The sequence below is a fragment of the Tupaia chinensis genome, unplaced genomic scaffold (genome assembly GCF_000334495.1).
Source record: "Tupaia chinensis unplaced genomic scaffold, TupChi_1.0 Scaffold145814_1, whole genome shotgun sequence".
NCBI classification, from domain to species: domain Eukaryota; kingdom Metazoa; phylum Chordata; class Mammalia; order Scandentia; family Tupaiidae; genus Tupaia; species Tupaia belangeri.
This window is the reverse complement of record NW_006205672.1, coordinates 1,331,588-1,343,111: the sequence shown is the minus strand read 5'-3', so window position 1 is coordinate 1,343,111 and position 11,524 is coordinate 1,331,588. Positions and strand designations below refer to the sequence as shown.

The 11,524-nt window shown below is 56.8% G+C and overlaps 1 protein-coding gene across 1 annotated transcript in view; it reads right to left on the bottom strand.

The window, feature by feature from the left end:
- Positions 1–759: 759 nt before the first annotated feature.
- Positions 760–11,524, bottom strand: part of SEMA6C (semaphorin 6C) — an 11,738-nt gene continuing 973 nt past the window's right edge. The window contains exons 3-18 of the mRNA XM_014584182.2: positions 10,559–10,727; positions 5,952–6,066; positions 5,600–5,663; positions 5,392–5,448; positions 4,953–5,054; positions 4,681–4,771; positions 4,357–4,476; positions 4,118–4,206; positions 3,636–3,853; positions 3,253–3,384; positions 2,852–3,004; positions 2,468–2,638; positions 2,061–2,207; positions 1,697–1,774; positions 1,513–1,568; positions 760–1,077 (exon numbers count right to left, since the gene is read on the bottom strand). Of these exons, the coding sequence (XP_014439668.1) occupies positions 968–1,077; positions 1,513–1,568; positions 1,697–1,774; positions 2,061–2,207; positions 2,468–2,638; positions 2,852–3,004; positions 3,253–3,384; positions 3,636–3,853; positions 4,118–4,206; positions 4,357–4,476; positions 4,681–4,771; positions 4,953–5,054; positions 5,392–5,448; positions 5,600–5,663; positions 5,952–6,066; positions 10,559–10,673 (1,818 nt within the window). The 5' untranslated portion in view covers positions 10,674–10,727 and the 3' untranslated portion in view covers positions 760–967. The remainder of the gene's footprint in view (positions 1,078–1,512; positions 1,569–1,696; positions 1,775–2,060; positions 2,208–2,467; positions 2,639–2,851; positions 3,005–3,252; positions 3,385–3,635; positions 3,854–4,117; positions 4,207–4,356; positions 4,477–4,680; positions 4,772–4,952; positions 5,055–5,391; positions 5,449–5,599; positions 5,664–5,951; positions 6,067–10,558; positions 10,728–11,524) is intronic.

Genomic DNA, 11,524 nt, shown 5'->3' with positions numbered 1-11,524 from the left:
GGCTCTGGGCCCCCGCCGTGTAGCCGGGCCAGACTGCGAAGGGAGAGAGGGCGCGGGAGCCCCGGGGTCTCGATGTCCTTGCTCCGATGGCGGTGGGCGCGGCGACAAGCACAGGAGACCAGGAGGCCAGAGACTGAGGCGCCCAGGGCGAAGGCTGCGGCCACACAGGCCAGGAGGAGTGGGACGGGGACCGAGCGGGAGGCCGACGCTGGGGGCAGGTCCCGGCGCACGCCTGCCGACCGAGAGGAAGGAGGGAGGGAGGCTCAGGCCGAGGACGGTGCAGGGCATGGAGGGGCATGGCCATGGCGATGGCGAGACACCGTGTCTCCGGCTGCTGCTACTCAGCTTCACTCCACATCGCCCTGATCTTCCTCCGGGTTTCCTCCCCCGCCCGCGCACACACGCAGCCTGCCCCACTACCCCTCACACAGGCTAGAGCTCGGGGCCAGGCCCCGTCCCGGTTCTGCCCCCCTAGCCATGCCAAGAACAACTGCCAGGGCGCCTCCAAACAGGCGTTAGTGAGCACCAAACACCGTGGGCGGGGGGGTGGCTTAGAGGTCTCCGAGAACCAGCAGCCCCACACGTCACTCCTGCCCTCCCAGGCAGCCCCCTTACCCTGAGTGTGAGCTCCAAGAGTGGAAGACTGGGGCCAGGGGTGGGCATCACTGGGGGGACTGGGGATCTCAGGGGAAGGGCCAGGACCCAGAAGCACTGGTGACAGAGACCAGGTCAGAGCCAGTGAGGCTCCTGCTCTCCACTGATACCCATCCAGGGGGTCCTCCCCCCTCCTCCTGTGGAACCCAAGAGCGCAGGACTGCAGCCTCTGTTTTCCTCTAGACACGGGAAGGGGTCGCCATGCAGGACATTCATTTATTTGTTCACAGTGACCAAGCACTATATATACTGGGTGTGAGGAGGATGCTGGCCTTTTGCCGAGACGGGTTCTCAGGATGCTGGGCTGCTGCTGTCAGGGGGCACAGACTGGGGCCTGCGCTAAACAAGGGAAAGCAGAGCTGGGACAAGAGGACTCACCATAAGCGGAATCCCCAGGGCCAGACCGACTCCCAGTAGCTCCATCTATGAAGGGAGAGAGGCAGTGAAGATGGAGGAGAGAAAGACAAAAGCCTGTGCCTGGGATGGTGGCTGCGGCCATCAGTCACGCCTGTGCGGCAGTGGCTGAGGCCGCGGCCGCCCTGTTTACCTTGGCAGTCAGCACGCTCTGTGGATTCCTGGCTCCCAGCCCGATCCACATCAGTCCTAGGAGAAGGGGGTGGCTCAGTGCAGTTCTGTACCTTGTCCCAATCTCTCACCCTGGCCCTCGGCTTCCTGGTTCGGAGGTGGGGTACTTCATCCTCAGGAGGTCCGGGGACTGGCCCTTCACTCACCCACCAGGTCCCCTGATGTCCACACATCCTCTGGAGCTGTGCCACAAAAGCCTGTGCCTGGGATGGTGGTTGCGGCCATCAGTCACGCCTGTGCGGCAGTGGCTGAGGCCGCGGCCGCCCTGTTTACCTTGGCAGTCAGCACGCTCTGTGGATTCCTGGCTCCCAGCCCGATCCACATCAGTCCTAGGAGAAGGGGGTGGCTCAGTGCAGTTCTGTACCTTGTCCCAATCTCTCACCCTGGCCCTCGGCTTCCTGGTTCGGAGGTGGGGTACTTCATCCTCAGGAGGTCCGGGGACTGGCCCTTCACTCACCCACCAGGTCCCCTGATGTCCACACATCCTCTGGAGCTGTGCCACCCACAGTACGGGTCCTGAGACGCCAGACAGCTCCTGGGGGAAGCAGTCATGTGAGGCTGGGACCCTGCTGTCCAGTCCCCCTCCCTTCTGCTGCCGCTCCTCTCACCCTCGCTTACAGGAGCTTCCAGCTCTGTATTCCCACCACGTGCACCTCAACCCCTACTGCAGACCCTGGTTGCTGCCCACCTCAAAATCTTTGAGGTACCCTCCCACCCCAACCACCCCTACATTTCCCCACCACCCCAAGACCTGTGTTTCTTTCTGAGCTCCTCTGGCCCAGGGAGCTTGCCCCAGGAAGGGCCTGCACAGGCCCCCTCACCTCTGACAGGCCCCATGCCGGGCACACCGGCTGAGAGGGAGGTAGACGATACAGCCAGAGAAAGCCACGAAGAGCCTGTGGCCCTCGGTGTCCAGCTCCAGCCCTATGATGCGTCGTGCTGTTTGGGTTGCACGCTTCCTGCTACACCTAGGGTGAGGCCAGAAAGAATCAGAGATGGGGCAGCGGAGGCTCCATTCTCCCTGGACAAGTCGAATAGAAGGTGGCAGACAAGCAAGTGAGCACAGCCTGGGTGCTGCCCAGCCCCTCCATGTAGCCTAGACTCGCCCTATCTCTATCCCACGGTTTCTGCACACAGAGCCAGTGCTGGTGTTCCCAACCCATTCCCACACCTCCCCTTCTGCCATCCTGCCCCTGCTCTGTGGGAGCCTCCCCTCCAAAGGCCTCACCGGGAGGGGCTGTAGACATCAATCTCTTCCAGTAGGATGGGCTCAGGTCCCCCAGCTTGTCCTGGGGGCAGCACCTTCAGCACCGTCCCATCATTGGAGCCAAGAAACAGGACGGTGGTGTTACCGTGGGGACCAGCCATGCCATCTACCGCGACCTGAGTCAGTAGGGCCCTGGAGGAAGAGGCCTCAGGTCAAGGCAGCCTGTCCGGTAGAAGTCCAAGTGTCCTGGTACCCACTTCTGTGCCCTTGCCCCACACCCCAGGCTCCCTTCTTGGCTCCTGCTGTGTCAGGGTCTACCTCCCGGCACTGTGATTTCCCTTGTGGGGTCACAGAGAGGGGAGTGCCTGAGACGGAGGGCAGTGGGCAGTGCTTCCAGCTCCATACCTGCTAGTGAGAGTGAGGAGAGGCTGATGGGTGGCAGGTGGCACAGCGGGGTCCAGCAGCGGATGAGCCTTGATGAAGATCAGAACGTCATCGGGGAGGTCTCGTGAGGAGGGGAACGAAGCAGCTGCACCTGTTCCTGCACAGGATCCTGGCCTGGTGAGAGCATGGAAAGGGGCCACCTGATGGCAGGGAGCCCAGGCTCTGCACCCTCACTGCTCTCAACCCGGATGGGTACCCCGGCTCCCACTCACAGACGCAGCACTGCTTCCCTGCCCAGAGCAGCCCCACGCCCACTGCCCACCCACTACAGGCCTCCCCAGCCCCTGGACACCTCACCCCCTTTCCAATCCCAGCATCTACTCCCAAGAATGTCCCCCACAAAGCACTTGCATCCTGGGTACCTGGGTGAGGGAACCCTGTCCTCAGGCACAGGGGTCCAGGCCCCATCCAGACTCCTCTGCTCCTTGAACTTGCCCTCAAACCCATGTTCAATATCGTCCAGGTAGAAGGCGCAGACCGCAGAACCTGGGATGCTGAGGGAGCCAGAAAAGGTGGGGGGCAGGTGCTGAAGGAAACGGCACAGCTCCTCCCAGGTAAGCAATGGCAGCTGCCCTTCACATACCAGGTCAGAGGGTGCCACCCCAGGAGGAAAGGGAGTGAGCAGGGCGGCAGACTGCCTTTGCTTGAGCTTGCCCTCTGCCCCATCAGCAGACTCTGAGAGGGGAGCTTGGGAGCTGACGGGTCGGGGGGCAGGTCAGGCTGCACTTGCCCACCTCCTACCAACCTATTCGTCTGGGTGGTGAAGACTCCGAAGAGAGCAGAGCGGCCGTGCAGGTTTACAGGCCCAGTCAAGGCCTGCAAGACGTCAAAATAGAAGGCAGAGTCCCCGGGAACAGAGCAGTTGAGCCGCAGCTTCAGGAAGGAGGTCCAGTGGCGGTCCAAGGCCCGAGGCGAGCCGCCCATGTCTCGCTTACACACACGGGCTACACGGGAGAACTGCACCTGTGGGGGCGGGGGGATGTGGCAAGTTACAAGCACCAAGGACAAATTTTAGGGCCCCTGCAAGTAAAGGGGATGGTGTGGTAGGTCCGTTCGGGTCAGGGATGAAGGACACAGCAGCTCATGGGGCAGAGGCCTGGGGCTACTGTCATTTGGGGGCTCAGAGTCCAGGGAACTGTGCTGTGGAGATTAGGATCAGGCACGCAAGCCTGGCCCAGGACGCAGTAGCACCCTCTAGCTGCCCACCCCTAGTGCCCACCTGCTTACCCTCCCCAGCCGGGCATCCTCCACAGAGACCTCTCGAAAGAAGAAGTAGACATGGTCTCCATGCTCCAAGGCGTGGACGAAGTGTGGCTCTAGGGAAAGGGTATGGAAGAGTATCTCTGCGTGCCCAGAGACCCTAGCCCCACACACCTTTCCCCATGGCGCACATCCGCACTACCGTGCCACCTGCCTGCCCCAACACCCGTCCTCCCTCCGTACCCCCTCCCCAGGCCCGCCCTGACCTCGGAGCCACTTGGAGTCGTACTTGGCGGAGCGCAGTGGGGGCTGCAGCCCCAGGCTTCTGTAAACTACAGCGTCACTGGCCTGGAAATCGGCGGCTGTGGCTGAGTACAGGCTGCCCTCTGGAGGGATGGGTGGGGGGTCAGGGAGAGAGCGGGGATCTGTGTCCTGCCTCTTCTCGGGCCCCTCCGCCCCCCGCCTAGGCCTGAGCCTGGCCCTACCTCAGCCCTCCAGAGAGGGGAATGGGGAAAGACAAGCTGGGAGAAGAGCTAAGGCGGGCGCTCCCTCCAGCCACACGGCTGCTGCTCACACGCCCAGGTGCACACCTGCAAAGACGGCCACGTTGGACTGGGTGGCATCGAAGGGGCATCGAGCCTGGCCACTCAGCTCCTCGCCCTCCTGCTGCAGCGATGTTATCTGGGGGCAGAGGGAGCAGGTTCCTGGAACCCTGGGGGTCTCGGAGTCTGGTTCCCAGTCGTGTCCCCTTGCCTCCTCTCCCAACCCTTGCCAGGTCCCTGCATTTCCACTCCCGACCTCAGTCCTGATTCATTCCCATCCGTCTGCCCATTCTGGGGTGTTCCTGACCCCACATTCGTACCCCGTAGCTGCGGCACATGGGGCTGAATGAGTTCGTTCCACAAGCAAGGAGCGTCTGGGAGTCCCAGGGAATGAGAACGCGAATGTAGTTGTAGCACTCGTCCTGGAGAAGTCAAAACTCCAGGTCAGTGACAGGCGCCTAGGACTGGGACTGGGGGTCGCAGGAAATAAGGCTGCTACCCTGGGGCCTGTCAGAGCAGTGGGGGAGAATGTCCCAACTAAGCTGTCAGCTCCCCTGCAGCCTTGGGCATGTCCTTCGGTCTGAATCTCCCTTTCCCTGTCCGTGAGGAGTGAAAGGGAATAGAGCATTGGTTCTTTCCTTCTCGCCTTCCCCTGGCCTCGGATGGGAGAGGGGTGGGAAGGGGGCCTGGGAGAGGGCCGCTGGGACAGCTCCTGGCGGGCAGCCCTCTCCCTCCCACACACATTCATGGGCCCCTCACCGTCAGCTTCCCCCGCACAGCGCAGTTCTCCACGTCTTGGCTCCTCCATGTTAGATACTGGCGAGAAGTAGAGGAGGGAAAGTCATGCGGTGACCTGGACCCCTCCTCACATCAGGCTCCTTCAGCCTCCTTCTTCCCGCCCCCTGGGCCCGTGTTAGTCATTTCCCTGCCTCTCTCCACGCCTGCTCCTCTCCCCACAGCCCCTCACCTTGTCAGGCACCAGGCCCTCCCCTTCTGCTTGGGCTTGAAGATTGAAGGAGAAAACGTGATCCCTGAAAGGGCGGGTAACGGGGGTCAGAGCCAAGCAAGGCACCCCCCGCCCCTGGCACCACAGTTCCCACCTTACCCACGGTCAGTTGCCCAGGGACCAATAGCACAAATCTCCTGCCCCCTCCCCCCATGCCATGCCTTGGCATTTGTGCTCCAATTCAAGTATGTCCATGTCCCATGGCTTGTGCACCTGCACGTGTCCCCTGCAGGATGCTGCAGTGGCCATGCAGGTCCCATGTCTGCCCAGGAGCATGCATGTCTGCCCCACAACTGTGCCACGGCCAGTTTACCGGGCAGCCACTAGCAAGGTCCGGTTCAAAGTCAGGAATCTCTGAAAGTCCAGCCCAAGTTCCGCAGCCACAGCATCGTCCTCCAGGCCCCGGAACCAGGATGAAGGGGGTATACCTAGAGACCACAGAGCAGTGGCACACTGAGGGCCGGCCGGGTCGCCACGCGTTCCCCAGCACCCTCTCCAGATGAAACCCAGCCACGGATAGGGTACACACGTGAGGTGAGGTGCCCAAAGACTGTCCATAAAATGATAATAGTAAGGAGCCAGCAGGTGGCGTGGTGGTTAAGGAGCTGGATTCTCACGTGACCAGCCACAGTTCAAGTCCCAGACCTGCAGCTTGCTTTCTTATTCCTCCCAACCCTCATCTCTCTCTCTGGTGAGCGCACATGCCCTATAACAAATTAACAAAATAATAATTAAAATTTTTTGTGAGAGATTTTTGCTATAGGTTGCGTGTGCTCACCAGAGAGAGAGAAAGTGAGAAATCATCCCCCGGGGGGATGGCCATGCCACAGTCCCTTCTCCTTCATTCTTCTCTTGGGATATTGGGCACGCACACATGCCTGGTGTGTTTTTCAAACCTCAAGGTCCAGGACTTGCACTGTGAAGTCGGCCATGTGGGATCCAGCACTTGAACCTCCATGCCACCCATTGGCCTGTTCTTTCTTTTCTTTTCTCTCTCTCTCTCTCTCTTTGTCCCATGTCCTTTCTTTTCTAAAACAATTTTTTTAAATAATTATTTTATTTAACTTTACTTATTTATTTATTTTAATTTGACCAGAGAGGGACAGAGCAAAAGAGAGAGAGGGAAAATGAGAAAGCAAGCTGCCAGGTTCGGGACTTGAACTGTGTCAGCCATGTGGGAGTCCAGCGACCTTAACCACCATGCCATCTGCTAGATCCTCTAAAACAATTTTTAAATTTAGTCATTTAGGGGCTGGCAGATGGCATGGTGGTTAAGGGCACTGGACTATCATATGGCCAACTACAGTTCAAGTCCCAGACTTGGTGGTTTGCTTTCTCACTTTCCCTCTCTTTCTCTCTCTCTAACTCTGTCCCTCTCTGGTCAAATTAAAATAAATTAATTAATTAAATAAAATAAAGTTAAATAAAAAAACCTTTTTTTTGGAGGGTTTTTTTTTGCCATAGGGTGCGTGCGCTCGCCAGACAGAGACACAGAGAGACAGAAAGCGAGAAATCACCCCCCAGAGGGGATGGTCACGCCACAATCCCTTCTCTCCCATTCTCCTCTCGGGATCTTGGGCACGCATGCACACGCGCCCGGCGTGAGTTTTAAGCCACCGGGTCCGGGATGCAAACCGCGGTCGACTACGTGGGAGTCCAGCGACACAGCCATTACGCTAACTGCTGGTCCCAATAAAAAAATCTTCTAAAACAAATTTAGTCATTTATTTCTTGCATGAGTGAGAGAGACAGAGAGCACCCCAATGTAGTCATCACACCATGATTCAGCCTATACCTCAGGTAACTGTGAATCACGGGCACCTGCCGTATTCAGAGTTCTCCAGAGGCAAACCCAGAACCGTCCCTGTGAGTGAGCCTTGCACAGTGCTGTGCTACCTCTGCGTCACCATCCAGCCCCCAGCCCCTTAGAACTGCCTTAGAGTGGGCAGCCAGATCCCACAAATCTGATAGCATCATTCAAGTCCTAGACCCAGTAGCTTGAGAAACACCGAGTTTGCACATGTGTGCACAAAATCCCTAAAGGAGGGAGAGACAGAAAAGAAGGGATTGCGAAGTACCCATTCCCGATGGGGGATGCTTCCTCCTCTCCTTCTCCCTGTCTCTCTTTTGCTAGAGAGAGAAAAAAAAGAAAAAGAAAACAGAAAGGAAAAAACTTCTAGAGCTAGCAATTCCTTTTACACCTTGTGCACTGCTTATCTGGAGCATTTTTTCCCAGCCCTCTTCAGCACCCTCCCCTCAAGGCTCTTCATAGGCCACCTCAGCCCTCCAGAGTTCCTGCCTCCTCAGACCAACTCCAGCATCTGCTGGCCTGATCAGGGGAACCACAGTCATCAGCATTCCAAGGGAGCCCAGAGCTCAGGATAGATAATGTAACATTCCCAACGTGCTTACAATTGTGTCTACTACATGTGCGAGTTCGCTATCCTTATCTACCCCCCAGCAATTACTCCCCACGACCCAACTGCAGTTCCTCCATCTTTTTTTTTTTCCTTCTCTTTTTTCGGAGAGGTTTTTGCTATAGGGTGCATGTGCTCTCCAGAAAGACAGAGAGAGACAGAGAGACAGAACGCGAGAAATCACCCCCCCAGGGGGATGGCCACACCGCAATCCCTTCTCCTCCATTCTCCTCTCGGGATCTTGGGCACGCACACACACACATACCTGGCGTGAGTTTAAGCCACCGGATCTGGGGCTCGAACCGTGGTCAACTGCATGGGAGTCCAGCGACATAGCCATTATGCTAATTGCTGGTCCCTGCAGTTCCTCCACCTTTAAAATTACTCTGAATCCTGCATATAAAACAGGGACCTGCAAATAGATAAGAATTCTTCTCTGGGGTCAACAGTGGCATAGTGGTTAAGGTACTGGACTCTTACGTGGCTGACTATCCTGGACCCGGCAGCTTGAAACTCATACCGGGTGCATATGTGTACATGCACCCTATAGTAAAAATCTCTTTTAAAAAAGTATTCTTCTCAGAAAAAGTATGTGTATGGCTTCTGTGGTAGTGGGACCTAGGCCTATGGCGGTACATGTGGTAGAGTAAGAGGTACGAGGTGTTAGGAATCACTGGGCTACCCCCAGCCTTCACTTCACAGCCAGCAATGATAGCAAACATATTTTAAAAATTTGCTTTGTGCCAGACAAGGCTCTCAGCACTTTACATGTACTACCTCATTAGATCCCCACTACGACTCCATGAGGCAGAATACTGTCTTCATTTTGCAGATGAGGAGACTGAGGCAGAAAGAGGGTATGTAAGAAAACCAAGGGGCCAGATGGTGGAGCAAGGTAAGCACAACACTCTGCAAGGTCGCCCCAGATAAGAACGTTTCAGGTTTCTGTCTGGAGACCCCCCTGAACATACCAGGCACACATGTGCCCATGATCCAGAATGGCTGAAGGTGGGGGTAGATTGCAGTGTCAAGACCCTGGTGAGGGGACAGTAGGTGGTGTGGTGGTTAAGGTGCTGGATCCCACATGGCTGACTGTGAGGTTCAAGTCCTAGACCCAGAGGCTTTGAAAAACATACCAGGTGCGTGTACACACATGTTTAAAATACCAAAAAGAGAATGGAGAAAGGCTTGTGCTGTGGCCATCCGCCCAGGGGGTGATTTCGCACTTTGTCTCTTTCCAGTGAGCACACATACCTTATAGTAAAAATAACTTAAGGGGCTGGCAGGTGGCATAGTGATTAAGGCACTGGACTTCCATATGGCTGACCACAGTTTGAGTCCCGGACCTGGTGGCTTGCTCCCCCCTCCCTTTCTCTCCCTGGTCAAATAAAATAATTATAATGATGATGATGATGATGATGATGATGATGATGATGATGATGAATAAAGTTAAATAAAATAATTATTTTAAAAACATAACTTAAAGGGAACCAGCAGTTAGCATAATGGCTATGTCGCTGGACTCCCACGTAGTTGACCACGGTTCGCGTCCTGGACCCGGTGGCTTAAAACTCACGCCAGGCACGTGTGCGTGCGTGCCCAGGATCCCGAGAGGAGAATGGAGAAGGGATTGCGGCGTGACCATCCCCCCTGGGGGGTGATCTCTTGCTTTCTGTCTCTATGTCTCTGTCTGTCTAGCGAACACATGCGCCCTATAGCGAAAATCTCTCCAAAAAAAAATAATAATAATAACTTAAAAAACCACACTAGACACATATGCATGTGTGCCCCAAATCCCGAGGAAAACAGGAAAAGGGACTGTGTTGTGGCCACCCCCCCACCCCCACCCCAGAGGGTGCTGTCTCACTTTCCCTCGCTGTCTCTCTGGAGAGTGCACACATCCTATGGTAAATTTAAAACAAACAACCTTAAATATCAAGAAAATAACCTAACTGGGTCGGCACTACAGAATTAATGGCTAAGGGAGCTGGATCCCACGTGGAAAACCATAGTTCAAATTCCACCCCGGACGGCTCAGAAAGCATGCCGGGCATGTGCATGTGCCAAACCCCTCCAGGATGGAGACTTAGAGAAAGGACTGCAGCGTGACCATGCCCCACTGGGGGTTGCCCTCTACCTCTCCTGCCTCTCTCTGGGAGAGACACAAACACACTCTGGCAAGTAAATAAATAAATAAATAAATAACCTAACCAAGGTCACGCAACACGGCTAGTGAGCAGCTTAGCAGAGATTCAAACCTGCTAAGGTTTAGTCTGGCTGAGAGTCCGTGTTCTTACCACCAAAGACAACGACGCCACCTTCAGGAGAACCCAGGCCGGGGTGGCAAACACTGACCTGAGACCCGCTGTTCCACGCACTCTGCCCACTCACTGCCCTGCTGGTCAGGCTTGTAGCCTTCTGGAGGCTCCCTGCACCTTGCTGCCCACAGGGGTGGGGTCAGTTGCTCACAAAGAGGACTGGCGGGGGTGGGAGGGATGCTCACCTTGTAGGTCAGAGGTCAACAGAGGAGGGGGGTCCTGGGGAAAGGCAGCCTTGGTGTGGGGAAGTGAAAGCAACAGCAGCAGCAGCAAGGGCATGAAGTGGGGGGCACGGGGCATCCTGCGCGGGGCGGCTCAGGCCCCAGGGGGTGCCCCCTCACCCATATGCTGGCCCTGAAAGGAGAGATAGAAAAGCGGGGTCAGGGGCCGAGTTCTCTGCACCCTTGATGCAGGCAGGCTCTGTCTCAGTCTGTCCCCAGAAGACCCTGTGGGGTGGTGGGGGGGACCCTCTCTGCAGCCCTGTCCCAGTCCCAGCCAGCTGTCACTGTCACTCAGGGCCCTTCCCTCTCCAACTGGCCCAAACTGGCTGGTATGAGGCCTGCGACATGACCCCAGGTAAGGACAGGACACACCCGCTCCCCCAGCCTTCTCACTCAGCCTCTCCTCCTCTCTCCTGACTGGGTCTGGGACATTCGGTAGGTGACACCTCCTGGCCCCCCTCTTGCTAACCCCTTCTCAGCTATAATTAGACACTGAAGACTTAAAATTATAAATAGTGACTCCTTGGCACTGGGAGGAGGAAGAGGGCATGGTGTCTGTCTCCCCCTCCCCTCGCAGACCCCCAGGACACCCAGGGCGGGAAGATGCAGGCACTGTGCCCAGGCAAAGGCAGCTGTCCCACAGCCATCGTCCTCTCTGGGGTTGAGGAAGAACAGACTGGGGTGCGGGTCGGGGGCAGCCTAGGGGTCCTTACCCTGGTCTAAGCTCAAGCTTCAGGGGCCCTTCCCACTGCCAGGGAAGAGACTGGGTAGGGAGGGGAGGGGGGACTGTCTTAGCCAAAAATGAATCTGCATCAAAGCCAGATCAGAGGCTAAATTTAGCTCCGGCTGCAGCTGTCTCCTGGACCACTGTGCCCCATCCCAGCCTCTCTAGCCCCCTGATCCCTCCCTGGCTTCCAGGCACCGTGCATG